General features: G+C 32.7%; 1 protein-coding gene across 50 annotated transcripts in view; it reads left to right on the top strand.

The window, feature by feature from the left end:
- The window catches only part of cacna1da (calcium voltage-gated channel subunit alpha1 Da), a 184,200-nt gene that overhangs the window by 135,424 nt on the left and 33,618 nt on the right, over nucleotides 1-15,158 (top strand). For 18 of the 50 annotated variants that reach the window (XM_087272077.1, XM_087272043.1, XM_087272076.1 and 15 more), the window contains 1 exon segment: nucleotides 1,400-1,483. The exons of 11 other annotated variants lie outside the window; for them this stretch is intronic. In XM_087272077.1, the coding sequence (XP_087128203.1) occupies nucleotides 1,400-1,483 (84 nt within the window). 50 annotated transcript variants of the gene reach the window in all.

The raw sequence follows: 15,158 nt of genomic DNA, 5'->3' as shown, positions 1-15,158 counted from the left end.
GAATGAGGAGGTTTGCTGAAGGCGCGCAGCTGTCGTGCAGTGAGGGGTTTACGTATTTATTAAACTACGGCAGTTTGCGTTCATTGAACGGTAAGAATTATTTAAAAATCCATATGAAACAGTCCCTTAAAAGTCACGTCTCGCTTTCAGTTTCGGGCTTTGGCGCGTTTTGCACTCACAATACAAGCGTACCGTGCCAAAGCCTAAGTGAACCGCACTCAGGCACACCTCTTCCAACCGGGCCAGGGCCGGCCAAGTGAACCGTGCTTGAGCCCGATTCAGCGCGCACACACTTCTCAAACCACCCAGAAAACGGGCCTTGGCACGGTACGGATGGAATAGTGTGAGTACGCCCTTAGCCTGGGCTAATCTTGCATTATTACCAAAATGAAATTGTTGACAAAACTTTTGTTTTGCACTAAAATTAGTCAATAGTAATGTTGGATTTTTTTCCAAAATGTTATGAGCTGTCAAACAGCATGTGTATATATTTCCTGCAAATAAATCGCAAATTGTGGCATTTTGCAAAACATTTGCATCTTGTGTTTTATTGATGACGTCACTAGCGACTAGTTAACATCGACTCGACTTTAATAACATAAAAGTCGACTTCAAAAAATCTAAAGTCGTTTAACCTCTAGTATATATACATACACATACGCATGCATATATTTGAGAAAATGTTCATTCATATTTAGATTTGAAATAGAAGTGTATATGATACAAATTAAATATATATTTAAATATCTATGGAACAGATTACATTTATATAGTTGTGTTTATGTATGTGTGTGTATCACATATACAAAGGAAATAAAAATAATACACATAAATATATTACGTCAAAACAAACTTTTATTTTGAATGCGATTAACTGCGATTAATCTATGCCCAGCACTAATTTTTTTTAACTGTTTAATCAATTTTCCTGAATGCATAAATCTTAATTTTAGGCCTATATTTTTTTTGAGTGTACTTTGAGTGTTGATTTATGTTTTAATAGTTAAATGTAGAAGTTAAATGTAAATTGATTTATACTACATCTAATTCCTAATGACATATATATTCCCTGGCCGTCCCCAGGGGTATTTTGGGGATGCCTGGAACGTCTTTGACGCTTTGGTTGTGATCGGCAGCATTGTAGACATAGTTCTCAGTGAGATTGATGTAAGTACAGCACAGTTCTAGGCCCTGTCCTCTTATATATCCATCTTTGACTTCAGACAGGCTCAGGTTTCAGCTCAGGGTTGAGCTTCTTTCTCAACTGACACCTTGTTTCTTTGACCGCTGAGATCTAACATCTGTATTTCACACCTTCTTTTTCCCCCTCCCTCATTCTTTCTCTGTTCATTTCCCCCCCCCTGTTCCTTGTGTGTGGTGTGGTGTCTTTTATTAACAGCATTATTTCACTGACGCATGGAACACATTTGACGCCTTAATTGTTGTCGGTAGCGTCGTAGATATTGCTATCACTGAAGTCAACGTAAGTACAACTGCTTTTCACCTTTCTAAGTGTTGAAGCCTCGCAAGAAAAACCTATCTAGTGCCCTACACAGATTACAAACACAATAATGTCTTTATTATGTGCTTCAAAACCCAGATTAAGAGGATTATTCATTTTATTTATATTTATTTTATAACTTTTTTTAAATGCAATATTTTATGAAAGTGTATATATATATATATTTTTATTTTATTTATTTTATTTTATTTTTTAATCAAGGATTCTTTAATGAATGGAAGATTCAAAAGAACAGTATTTACAGCTGGGGAAAAAAGTATTGAACATTGCCATTTTTCTCAGAAAACATATTTCTAAAGGTGTTGTTGATTTGAAATTTGTCCTGGTGTTGGTAACAACCAAAGAACTCCACGTAGCAAAGAAAACAAATCTAATTTGTTCACAAATGAAGTTATGTGTAAAAAAAAGGAGATGATGCAGGGAAAAAGTATTGAACACATGAAGAAAGGGGGGTGTAGAAAGGCAGTGAAAGCCCAGACTGCAGCTGAAATCTCTTAGCAGTTCTTCAGCAAGTACTTCACTGTAAATGAACATTAGCTGCTTCAGTCCAACATCTACATTACCAGGGTGGTATTTCAGCAAGAAAATTATCCAAAACACAGCCAAGGAAACTCTCAAATGCTTTCAGAGAAAGAAAGCTGTAGAATGGCCCAGCCAATCACCTGACTTGAATCCAATATAATATATATATATTAAAGATTAAATTTTGATAGACAAGACCCAAAGAGCCATCAAGACTTTTACACTCTTTTGAAAAATACGTTTCAGTAGTTCAGTACTTTCTTCTTGTGTCATTTCATTGTTATTACACACAACAAGATTTTTTTCTTTTGTTTTATACTTCTGTTTGTATTGTTTGGGTTTTCACCTAAATCTTGTTCAATTCCATGTCAACAGCTTCTTAAGAAATTTCATTCCCAGGAAAACATTGTGTTTAGTACTTGTTTTCCCAACTGTATTTAATTTAAATAAATACGCTTAATATAATGTATGATTAATAAATATATTTATAATAAATGTAATATAATTTAAATATATTTTTAAAAAACCTAGTGCCCTTTACAGATTATAAATGCAATAATGTCTTTATTATGTGCTTTAAAACCCAGATCAAGTGGATTATTTATTATATTTATGTATGTATGTGTGTGTGTGTATATATATCAATATTGATAAAAAATAAAATAAAATAATTAATTTTATTTTATTTTTTATCAATATTGATGAAGTCTAGATAAATATATTTTTAGGAATCCCCAATGAACGAAAGATTCAAAAGGACAGCAGTTATTTAATAAAAAAATACATTTAATATAATGTAGTGTTTATGATAAATGTAATATAATTTAAATATATTATTTTAAAAACCTACATATTGCCCTACACAGATTACATACGCAATAATGTCTTTATTAAGTGCTTTAAAACCTAGATCAAGTAAACAATTCATTTTATTTCTCTATGAATCTGTTCACTTTTTTAAAATTCAATATTTTATGAAGGTCTAGATTTATATATTTTAGGATTCTTTAAAGAAGCGAAGTTTCAGAGAAAGAGTATTTATTGCATTTATATAAATAAATCAAATATAATGTATGAGTAATACATATTTATAATAAATGTAATATAATTTAAATATATTATTTACTATATACATCTTTATACAACTGTTCTGTCACTGCTGATCATTTAATGCATCCTTTCTAATTAAATGTAATTAATTAATTTCAGAATTATTGAAATAAAGATTACTGACAAAAATGTACTGTATATATGATGCTGTACTGTATGTATTATTCATTTCTATAAAACATCTAGCCATATGCAAAGGTGTCGATTCTGTGAATTGACTATTTTCCTAGCTTCTTTTTACTGTTTTTCTTGTAATGGCACTGATGTTTTTTGCGAGGTTTCCTAATATGTTGTCTTTGTGTTGTTAATTGATCTAACCTTAACAATATTAACAGTCACACTTTCTGTTTCCCCTGCTTATCTGATATAAAATGACACCTTGTGAACCCTGAGGACTCGGCTGCTGCTGAGAAAACAACTCAAATCTCTTAGTTTGCATTGTGTTGTGTGTGCTTGTGTTGACCAATAATTGTGTTGCCTCACATCCAAATGTGTGTAAATGCTGTGAGAGCTGCAGAAAAACATCAGCTGGTTTTATCTAATGCTTGTTCTTCAATTCTGTCCCCATAGAAACTTTTAGAGGCAAGTATGGCAAGATGTGATCCTCTGTTTGCTTGTGTTCTGCTTCACTAAGACTTTATTTAAAAATGCCCAAATATTGTGCTGGTTAATAGATGTCATCAAGATCAGTTCAGGAAATTGATTACAAGCCAAATCAGCTTTAATGATTCGTTTAGGTTGATGACTTTTAAAGGAACCAACCACCACTTTTTGGCATCACGCTTGAAATGTTCAACATCAAATCACTGATAAAATATGATAACATATTCCAAGTGGTTTTTAGTTACAGTGGGGTAATAGTTCATTTATATCTATCGTGAAAACATTTTCATTAGTTTAACAATATCTAGACTTTTATTTGATCTCACTTGTAATAATTAAATGTAAATAATACTCTTAATATAATTTAAAATTCTCAGGAGGCTGAGAAGAATGCTCATTTTAGGGGAAAAGTTCAGAGGCCATTTACTGAACTCGTTATATTATATACAGTTGAAGTCAAAACAGAATTATTAGCCCCCCTTTTAAATTATTTTTTAGTTTTTATATTTTTTTAATGATGTTTAACAGAGCAAGAGAATTTACACAGTATGTCTAATAATATTTTTCTCCTGGAGAACGTCTTGTTTTATTTCGGCTAGAATAAAAGCAGTTTAACATTTTTTAAATACAATTTTAAGGTCAGAATTATTAGCCCCTTTAAGCTATATATTTTTTCAATAGTCTACAAAACAATACATGGTCTACAGAACTATATATATATATATATATATATATATATATATATATATATATATATATATATATATATATATATATATATATATATATATATACATTTAAAATTAAATCAAATTATTTTATTATTATTTTAAAATGTCATCATCATTATACGTGACCCTAGACCACAAATCCAGTCATAAGGGACAGGATGTGTTTTTTATTTTATTTAGATTTCTACATTACATGATAACATGAAAGCTGAATAAATAAGGTTTTCGTTGATGTTTGATTTGTTATGACAGGACAATATTTAGCCAAAATACAAATTGAAATTCTGTAATCTGAGAGTTCAAAATAATGGGAAGATTACCTTTAAAGTTATCTAAAAAAAGTTCTTGACAGTGCATCTTACGACCCAAAATTGTGTTTTGATACATTTACTGTAGAAAATTACAAAATATCTGCATGGACTGTTATTTTTCCTAAATATTCTAATGATTTTTGATATAAAAGGAAAACAGTACACTGTAATATATTCGACCTTAAGTTTAAAGTAAATTACTGGATAATAATTGCATTACTTTCACTGTACAGGTACTGTATGTTAATTTACAGTAAATTACTGTGAGGTAGTTCATAATAACCATAATACTGTAAATATTTCTAAATATCAAAAAAAGTGCCTGTACTAGCTTAAAGGTTCATGTGGATTCATTTCTATGTTGAATAAAATAAAGAGTGTTGGAACTCCTATCGGCAAAAGATATAGCCCTTTGTACAGTAATTTGCTGTAATCATGATGCCACAATAAAATTCTGAGTACAAAAAAATTCACAGTTCTTGTAATGTGATACTAATGTAATTTACTGTTAAAATTACAGTAACATTTGGTAATTTCTTACAAAGTATATTTGACTCATACAATGTATAGAGCTATTGCCCAAAATATTCTTCTTCAACATAAAACTGGTTTTGTGGTCCAGGGTTAAATACTGTACTCTCCAAAAAATGAGTTTGCTGTTTGTTCAAACTACTTATGTGAAATGAGCTTAAACAACATAATTGTTGAGATTTATTGGGGACAACTTAATTGTTTTATGTTCAATCCACTTAAATTTGTTATAACCTACAGTAATAGATTTGTGTTAGGACAACAATAAATGAATTGTGTGGAACCGTGCATTTTCCCTAACCTGACTTCACCAAGTAGGACATGTTGCTGGATTAACATCTATGTTGATCCTGAAACAACATTCCAATCAGCCAATCAGAATTAATGGATACGTTTACCATTAATGTTAAGTTTTACAACTATTATTCACCTCTGAATTTGGGAATCATTTACAGTTATGCTTAGGTTTATGGGTAGGGAATGGATATTGATTACATTTTTTAACAAAAATGATGTTCCGGGATCAACATAGATGTTAATCCAGCATCGCATTACTTAACAAAATCATGACGTGCCTCCATTTTTTACCTTGTATATTGAGCAAGCCTAACCAGAAAGTGATTCCTGAATAAATGTAATGCTGGTCATGAAGAGGGTGGTGCTAAAAAGTCATGGTGTTCCTTTAAGATCAATGGTGGAGTTTCTGTGTGCGATCTCTTTGGTGGTGCTTTTTAACATCTCACAGTTGCTGTCCAGCTTCAGACATATACTGCAGGGAATACACGCACACATATAGATGTATATCTGTCACACAGCTGTCATTCCGCTGTCTGAGCTGCAGAGCTATTTTCTGGAGTTTCATGTCCCAGCGTCCATATATAAATGTATATATGTGTATATTGTATATGTCCCTGTAAGTGTTTGTATTGTGGCCATGTTCATTGGATGTGTTGTATTAGTGTGTCGATTCTCTATACGTTTTGTCATTGTATTGTGTATGTGATAAGTACGGATGAGAGTTTGTGGATGTTTGTGTGACAGAGAGAATCAGAGAGTGATTGCGTCTTGTCTTTATGTCTGTTTTTTCCTCTTATCTCTTTGTTTTCTGCTGTCTTTGTGCACTTCATTGGTGATTGAAACATCAAGAGGTTTCACAAGGTCTTTTGTCAAACTTGAAGTATTATATATATATATATATATATATATATATATATATATATATATATATATATATATATATATATATATATATATATAATTGTTCTAAGTTTTTTTCAATGCAATGACAATAAATTGGACAATTAAAGAATTTAATAAAAATAATATCAAAAAATATAACTTAATAAAAAATTTTCTTATATTTTTATAATCTTACAAATGTCAGTAGTTTTTGGGTGGGAAAATAGTTTAAATGTATGTAATTTAGGTAATAATTTCTCTCTTAATCGTTGACTTATTGAATCTTTGACTCGAAAATGAGTGAAATGAGAGCTGAATCACTTTTATCAAAATGATTCACAAGAATCTTTAAATAAATAAATAAATAAATAAATAAATAAACTTATAAAATGGTGAATATATGTATCAAAACATAAAACATTTTCAAGTAAGGACATGCAATATTTCACTTGATATTCATTTTTTAATCAAACAATTGTTTCTTAAGCATGTGCACTCATAACCTTTTGGTAAAAAAGAGATATTATGCAAAATATCTGACAAAAATAATATTTATAATAACAAAAATAAATATAGGTACAATTTACCACCTTATATTGTCATGAACTATTTTCTAACTCGCTTAATTTGGTTTCTTATGCATGTGCAGTTGTGCTGTAAGGTGAAAAATAGTATTATTTAGTAAAATATATTTTTAAAAATATAAAATTATTTTGCTTCTTTGAATTGATTTATATTAAAAAACTGCTTAATTTTTTACAACATTTTAGACAAGTATAGTTAACTGTAATTAAATTACCTACACTGTAAAACCCAACAGTCCACTTTATCCAATGAAATGAGTATAGTTATCTCAAAATTTACTGAAAGTTAATTCTACTTATTTGAAAAGAGTTTTGAACTCAGTGTTGAAGGTAATGGGTTGGAAGGTAATGAAAAACCTTCAACTTAAATGGAGTAAGTTCACAGTACTCATATAGATTAGTTTTTTTTTTAACTCAAATGGTTTGTCGTAATCAGTTTCCTCAAATGGTTTGAGTTGGCTTAACTTATTTGGTTTTACAGTACTCAGTTGGTTTGAGTTCTCTTCATTTATTGAGTTTTACTGTGTTCAAATTGCTTAATTTATTCAAATGGATTAAGTTCACAGTACTCATTTGAATTAGGTTTTAAACTTAAATGGTTTGTTGCAATCGGTTTCCTCAAATAGTTTGAGTTACCGTAACTTTTTGGGTTTTACAGTGTACAAAATAAACAATTAATCCATTACTTTGCTTTTTCAATGGAAAAGTTTAATTACAGTAACTTGTTTATATTGTAACTAAACATTTGTTATACTGTATGGACCATAATAAGGGTATTTATTGTTGCTTTTGTCATTTTAAAATTGTTAATTGGCCTGACAATTCATATTTGAAACACATTTAGATTATTACAATACAGCTTTCGTATTTTTAAAGCCTTGTGAAACTCATCACTCATTGTTTTAGTGGCTTGCTAAATTCTGCAGTTATAGATATGAAGCATTGGATCAGCAAATTCCCAATGTGCCCTGATCCATCATCTTCATATCTATACCCATTCATCCCCACTCAGGGGTATGTGTGACGTTCACCCAATCTTGCAGTGGTTGGAGTGACTGGTTTGCCCATCCCCTGTTGCATGCTGGGATATGTAGCCCGCTAACATTAGCTTGATTTTCTGCAGATGGCGCTCGGCCACCCGCTCCATTCTCCTCCGGTCAGTGCCCCAGGCGGTGTAGTTTTAAAGTTTGAATCATCTCATCTCTTTCAGTTCCTCTTGTTCACCTCCAGACAGAATGGCCCTGGAGCTCAGAGATGATTAAAAATAGATAATATAGCGTCCAATCATAAAGCAGCATCAGTCTAGTATACAGAGATGTTCCTGAAAAAGAGGAATAGAATTGAACAGTGTCTTTTTGGAAGTGTTTGACTTTTCTATAACTTTTATTAACTACGCTGTTCAAATAAACCAGTCAAATTTACAGTGAAAAAACAGCAGCTGTGGATGCCAGAACTTTACAGTTAGAAATATGGTGCAAACCGTAAAATAAAGTTCTCAATTTTAACGGTAAACTACTTTATATCATTATTTTATCGTATATGGGACATTCTACCAGAAATGTACATTTTCACTTATACAAAATGTGACAGGGCCTGACTTAAGCTTGTTGTCCTACAAAAAATCATACAAAAACAAACATAAACTCATACAATTTAATGATAGAACGCATCCTTGATCACTATAGCTGTGTCTCATTTCAGAGGCTGCAACCTCCGAGGCATACATTCAAAGTGCGCTGCGTCATCGCGTCGCAAAGAAGGCTGTCTCGTTTCAAAAAAGTTCGAAGGCTCCTTTAAATGCAGCCTCAAAATGCATCCTTCGTTTCCCGGTAATGAAGGATACAACCGCTGGATCCTTCGCGGCCTCAACATCTCAACATTCATTGCACGCTGATAACATCAGGATGTTTTTTAAGAAAACTCTGGATTTAATGTATGAATTAGGTTTTATTTTACCTGGATATCTAAACACATGTTGAAAAAAACAAAAAGAGTATGACATGTCTTAATAAAAAGTGATTTTATTAACAGTTTACATTTTTATGTGTACATGTATGAGTCAAAGGAAATATATTTCCAGCTTTGCCTTCAGATCGCTTTAAATAAGTTTTAAAATCGCTTTGAAAAAAAAATAATTACACGTTTTTTTACTGCTTATAAACGGCAGCTGTTACAGTTGCCTTATGATGAGATCTGTCCTCTGTAGGCTTGATCATCTCATTTCAAAACACTCGACTGTCAGCTTCTTCTCCATCATGTCACTTCTGTGTCAAAGCCTTAAAGATGTATTGCACACATATTGGGCCCTATCATACACCCGGCGCAAGGCGCGACGCAATTGTTATTTGCTAGTTTCAGCTCGACGTAAGTGTCATTTTGACGTTTTGCACCACACTGTTTAAAAAGCATATACATTTGTGCTCATATGTGCCCCCATGGGCGTTCTGGTCTAAAAAAGAGGTGTGTTAAGGCGCATTTCTGGCGCCTTGATATTTCGAACATCTAAAATAGACTGTACAATAGACTAGGTCTAAAGTCCCTCCCTTAAACATTGCGTATTACACACAGGATGTACAGCAGTACACAAATATCTTTACAAATGAAAAAGAATTAAATTGAATAAAATAATACAAAAATTATTATTTTCTACATAAATGTAAAAACCATACTTTCATGCCTTCTTTATCTCGGGGAGCTTTTTCTGTTTATTCATTACAATTTGCTTTAGTATAATGTTATGATTAGTAATAGTATTGTTTATTTTATTTATATTTGTTTTATTAAAAACACGCTTAGATTTGTCCACCTGTCAGGTTTTGGACCATATGGGGCACAGCATGTGTATTTGGAAGTAACACTCTTCGTTATGTTTGTTCATTTATTCGTTGGAAACAAATCTTTGTGCTAAACAAACAAAATTAATCATGTAGGCTAATAGATGTCTGTGCGTACAACACGTTTCCTTGCCCACGAGAGTGAAAGTGAAAGTAAGGAATGAGGAGACTCGTTCTCGCACTGTAGGTGCTCTGTTTAACTGTTTTCTCGCTAGTGAAGCGTTCAGTTTTTTCATTTACAAAGTCAGCCATGTAAATAGCAAATCCGCTATGGCGCGACGCAACTGACTCTTGGTGTGGGAGATGAGACTCTGATTGGTTTATTCTCAAAACACTCATTGTGAATAAGCTCAACCCTGTTAGACCATGCACAAAAGGATTTTTCCGTCGTCAAAATAGTAAAAGTGGATTCGGATTAATGCTTTTGCGCCCTGCGTTTTGGACTTTGCACCTGGATCATCAAAATAGAGCACATTATGTCAAACTGAATGCAAGTTAAACAGGACTGACCAAAAACATGGGGACAATAGTACATTTATTTGTATTATATATTTGTAGTATTTATTTGTAGAATTTACTGATAGTTTTATGTTTTTAATCAATTTATTTGAATGACAACTTAAGCTTGCTCTTTCTGAAGTTTTTTTTTCTCTCTAAATAAGAAATTTTAGCATAACAAAACAATTAAAGCTGTAAGTTCAATTAGCCTGAGGGCAAGAACAGTGACAGTGTTTGAACATTTCTAAAGTGTTTTTAATGAAGGAAAAAAAATGGGAACCAAATGAATGACATATTCCTTTACAGAACAACTCACAGAAATCAACCAACAGCCCATTTTAGACATTTTTGGGATGAAATACTATTTATTCACTGTACTAATGTTTTTATTTCAGGGACAGATAATGTACGTTTCTGGTAGATTGTCCCAAATATACCAGTTTTTTAAAGTACGAACGTCTATACATTATAACTTTTGTTACACAGATGAAAACACAACCAGAACGTCACCTAAGCTGATCACAAACAACTTTTCCCAGGAGCAGAGAAACATATAAAATATCTACTAAGTACTATCATGGTAACACACATACAAATTAAATAATGCAATAAACATTATTTATCAATATTAAACCTCAAATAAAGCTCTAATGTACATCACTGATGAGAAAAATAACTCAAAAGAACCACAGTATTGTCAACAAAAAGGCATAAAGTGAAGTGTCATGCAGAGAATTCTGCAAAAGTCAATTTATGGTTATTTATTGTATATATTAAGGAAACTTATTGTAAACCAGGTTACAGATTTTTGATTTAGCATTTTTCACATTTGAAATTACGGTCATTTTTTAAAAGTGTAATGTTAGTTAATGGAATTCAAGTGAAAGCACATCTAATAATGTGTGTTGAGAGTGATGAGATGCAGTTAATATCTCTGTGTGTCTGTGTGAGTGACTGTCTGTCTCTCTGTTCTGTCTCTCTTCAGTGAGCTGTTAGAGCTTGAGTAGAGCAGGTGTGTAGACGTCAGACAGGCTGCATGACCTCATCTTTGCCCTGCCCAGCGCTGACTCTCTGACTGACTGAATTACAAACCATTTCACTTTGCTTTCCTTCCTCTTATAACTTGTTTTTTAATCTTCTTTTCTTTTTTAGAACTTCTCTTTCCTTCTTGCTTTATTTTTTTCTGCTTTCCTTCCTGTTGCAACTTGCTTTTTAAAAATATTATTTTCTTTTTTAATACATTTCTTTCTGTCTTACTTTTTATATTTTTTACTTTTAAAATCTTTTTTAATCTCTTCCTTTTTAAATATTATTTTATTTTTGGTACTTTTCATGCCTTCTATTTTCCTTTTACTCTTTCTCTGTTTTTTTATCATCCCTTAAATCCCTGTTTTTTATGTTTTTAAGTTTCTTTCTTTCTTTCTTTTCTTTCTTTCTTTCTGAATCTCTTTCTGTCTTTTCTCTTTCTTTTTGTTCATTTCTTTCATTTGTTTTTTTTTGCATTTCATTTATCATTCCTCCATACGTCCATTTTTCTTTCTTTTTTACTTTTCTTTTATCACTTTTTTCTTAAAATATTTTCAACTTTAAACTTTTTTGACTTTCAACTTTTTCAATCTTACAATTACCAAATTTCCTTTTTTTCATTAAATTGTACATTTTCACTTTGACCTAGCTTCCTCCCTCCCTTTCTCCCCTACCCTTTCTCTTACTTTGTTTTTTCTGTCTTTCCTTCCTTCCTTTTCTATATTTATTCCTTGCTTGTTTTTCTTTTCTTTCTATTTTCTCCTTTCCTTATTTTTGGTTTCCTTTATATGTTCTTTCCTTGTGTTTTTGCTTTTTCTTTCCATCCATCAGTTTTCTTTCCCTTTTTCTTTTTCTTTATTTCTTTTCTTGAATTTTTTTTAACCTTTTCAACTTTGCTTTTCTCATTCATTCCAAACTTTCTCATTTCTTCCTTCTTTCTTTCTTCCTTCCTTTCTTCTGTTTGCTTTTCTGTCTACTTTCGCTTTTCTTTCTTTTCTACTTTCTTTCTCGCCTTCCTCACATCTTCTTGTTCTACTTTTGTTTCATTTCTTTCATCCTGTCTTCCCTCTTGTTTTCATTTCCTTTTTCTTCTTTGCTTCCTTACAAACCTGTCTGTCCCTTTTTGCTTCCTTCTTTTGGTTTTCTTTCCTTTATTTTCTTTTCACCTCATTCTTAAATCCTGTCCTTCTTTGATTGGACACTCGTCTGTTCTCCTGCATTGGACTGTGAGAGCGCCCTCGAGTGGTGTCTCGTCTTCAGTGCTCATGCATGGAGATGCTCTGCAAAACTGAGCTCCTTCAAGTCTTGTTGCTGTTATGGCAAGAACGTGTCTTCCAGAAAGACTTTGTATGTTTGAAAGCGTGCGCACATGTGCCTGACTGCTTAACGCATGCACCATCAACGGCAATGCAACGGCTGCAAACTGCATCTTATCATTTCTGCTTCTCATGCAAATGCAAACAGTTTATGTTAAGGGTTTTTAGGTTGTGTGAGTGAAGCCATGTCTGTCTGGAGTCTGTTCTTTCTGCACAGATAAAGGATTCGTCCTTTTTTCGTCCTTTTTTCTGACTTCATGCTGGAATTTCTCCCCACTGTGTGTGAGTGTTTAAATGTTGTTGAATGGGTTTTGGTTTGTGTTCTTTCAGGGTCGAGAATGGATTTGTTCTCAAAGCAAATGGGCGGATGTATATTTTGTGCATGTTTAGTATGCTTATCTTACATTTAAAACACTTTGTTTGCAAATAAATAAATAAATAAAGGGGTTATGTTATTAGTTGACACATTTATCTAGTAGAAAAATTATGACGGGATAAATAATAAAAGTAAATAATTGAACTTTATGTAATTAAAATGCTTTGTGTTTGCTTCTTGGTAAAAGTTGCCAGGTTGCTGTTAGTATCTTCTAAAAATCAAATAACTGAAAATGGGAAATTTTGTTAGATGGAAACTGGAAAATCAGGAATATACTTCAGTTTATTTAGATTTTATTTTTTATTTTTGTAGTTCTGCTTAAACATACCTAAAATACAGAAAATGGCAACATATACACATTCTGAAAACGTCGCCCTATATACATTTCTAGAGACTGATATGTAGCTAGAGATATGTAAGGCTGCATTTCGTCTTTAAAACGAGTGCTATGTGGCGGTTGGACAGCGTTACTTTTTCTTGTTTACCAGCTGACCGTTACTAGTTTGCCCAGTGGCTCGCTGCTTACATTGAGAGACTGGTGATGTCGAGCAGCGTTGACTGCTTCGACGGGGTTTGAGTCAGGCAAAGAACGTTTCCAGAAAGCAGGTAAGACAAAAACTAAAATAAACAAGTAAATAACAGGGTGAGAATGTAGTCGTATCAGAAAATGTGGTAAAAATCAGGCTGTTGTGAGGGCTTTTCTTTTTCTGGATTCCTGAGTGGGTTAGTCGATCAGGCAGTCGGCCTCTAGTGGATTTACATGAGAAGAACAGGCATTAATGGCACTCGCGGGAGAAATTTGAGATCTGAAAAAGTGTACACAGCAACCTCTGGCGGATTTCTGTGAGAAAACAGGCGCACATGGCACTCGCGAGAGAAATTTGAGATCTGAAAAAGCGTACATAGCAGCCTCTAGTGGTTTTACGTGAGAAGAGCAGGCGCGAATGGCACTCACGAAAGAAATTTAAGATATGAAAAAGCAACCTCTGGTGGATTCTCAAAACAAAAACTGCAAAAAAGTACATATTTGGCACTCTCCAGAAATGTATAAAGAGGTACGTATTCAGAATGAGCCTGGGTTGGAAAATGGGGTCGTTTGTCAATTTATAATACTTTTTTTTGGTTACTCTCTGAAAAAACATGATTTATTGGATTTCTTATATTTTTTAAAGGTAAGTGGTTGCAAACACTTTATATGGGCTGAATTTAAACAAATAGATTAAATGTATTAATGTTCAACTTAATTGGTTAGTTTAAAATCAGCTCGCATAAATTGTTTACAAACATAAACAATACCTTAAAATTTTTTTGTAAATTCAATGAATTATTTTTTTTTAGTGCAGGTTTGTTAGTTGACATGAATGTAGAAAAGTATTAATTTTATAATGTGGCATTAAGGGTTTATTTTACTTGTGTGTTTCTGTTGCTTAGCATTTTTTGGGATACATTCCTGTGTGTGTGTGTGTACTGTACTGTACTGTACTGTATGTTGAATGCTGTCTGCAGCTTATTATGTAATCCACGGAATAGAAATAAGGTCACATGACGGACCTCTGTGTTATGTAAGCCCCTTATGTGAATCTAGTCCTGTTTGTCTCTGGTCATTGGTCATTTTTCAGCCAGTTCTGAATGGAGGATTGTCTGTTGCAGACGTTTAAGCCATTTTGCTGTCGGGTATAAATGCTATTCTCGAGTGTGTGATGACATGAGAGTCTGCGGGTGTTGTGAATGCGTTTAAAAGCATAAGTGGCTGTGCAAACGTCATGTGTGAGAGATTAATTCAGGTCTTTGATTTTAAAGCCCACAGAGGCACCTCAGGTGGATGAGTCGGGGGTAAGAATTTCTGCCCCTCTTGGGCTTTTCTGCCCAGTTTTACAGTCTGCATTCTTTTTCAGGTTTCCGTTTGAGTTTTGAAATCTTGATTAAAACATTGTTGCCTCTCATCTTAACCCACCCCGACTTCAATTTGATGTTTGATTTCATTTGCTTTGGTTTTGCTTTGGTTTTACATCCTT

Source organism: Danio rerio, chromosome 11 (genome assembly GCF_052040795.2).
Source record: "Danio rerio strain M-AB ecotype USA chromosome 11, GRCz13ab, whole genome shotgun sequence".
In the NCBI taxonomy this organism is placed as follows: Eukaryota; Metazoa; Chordata; class Actinopteri; order Cypriniformes; family Danionidae; genus Danio; species Danio rerio.
Note: the sequence above shows the minus strand (reverse complement) of the source record. Positions and strands in the feature narration are given on the sequence as shown.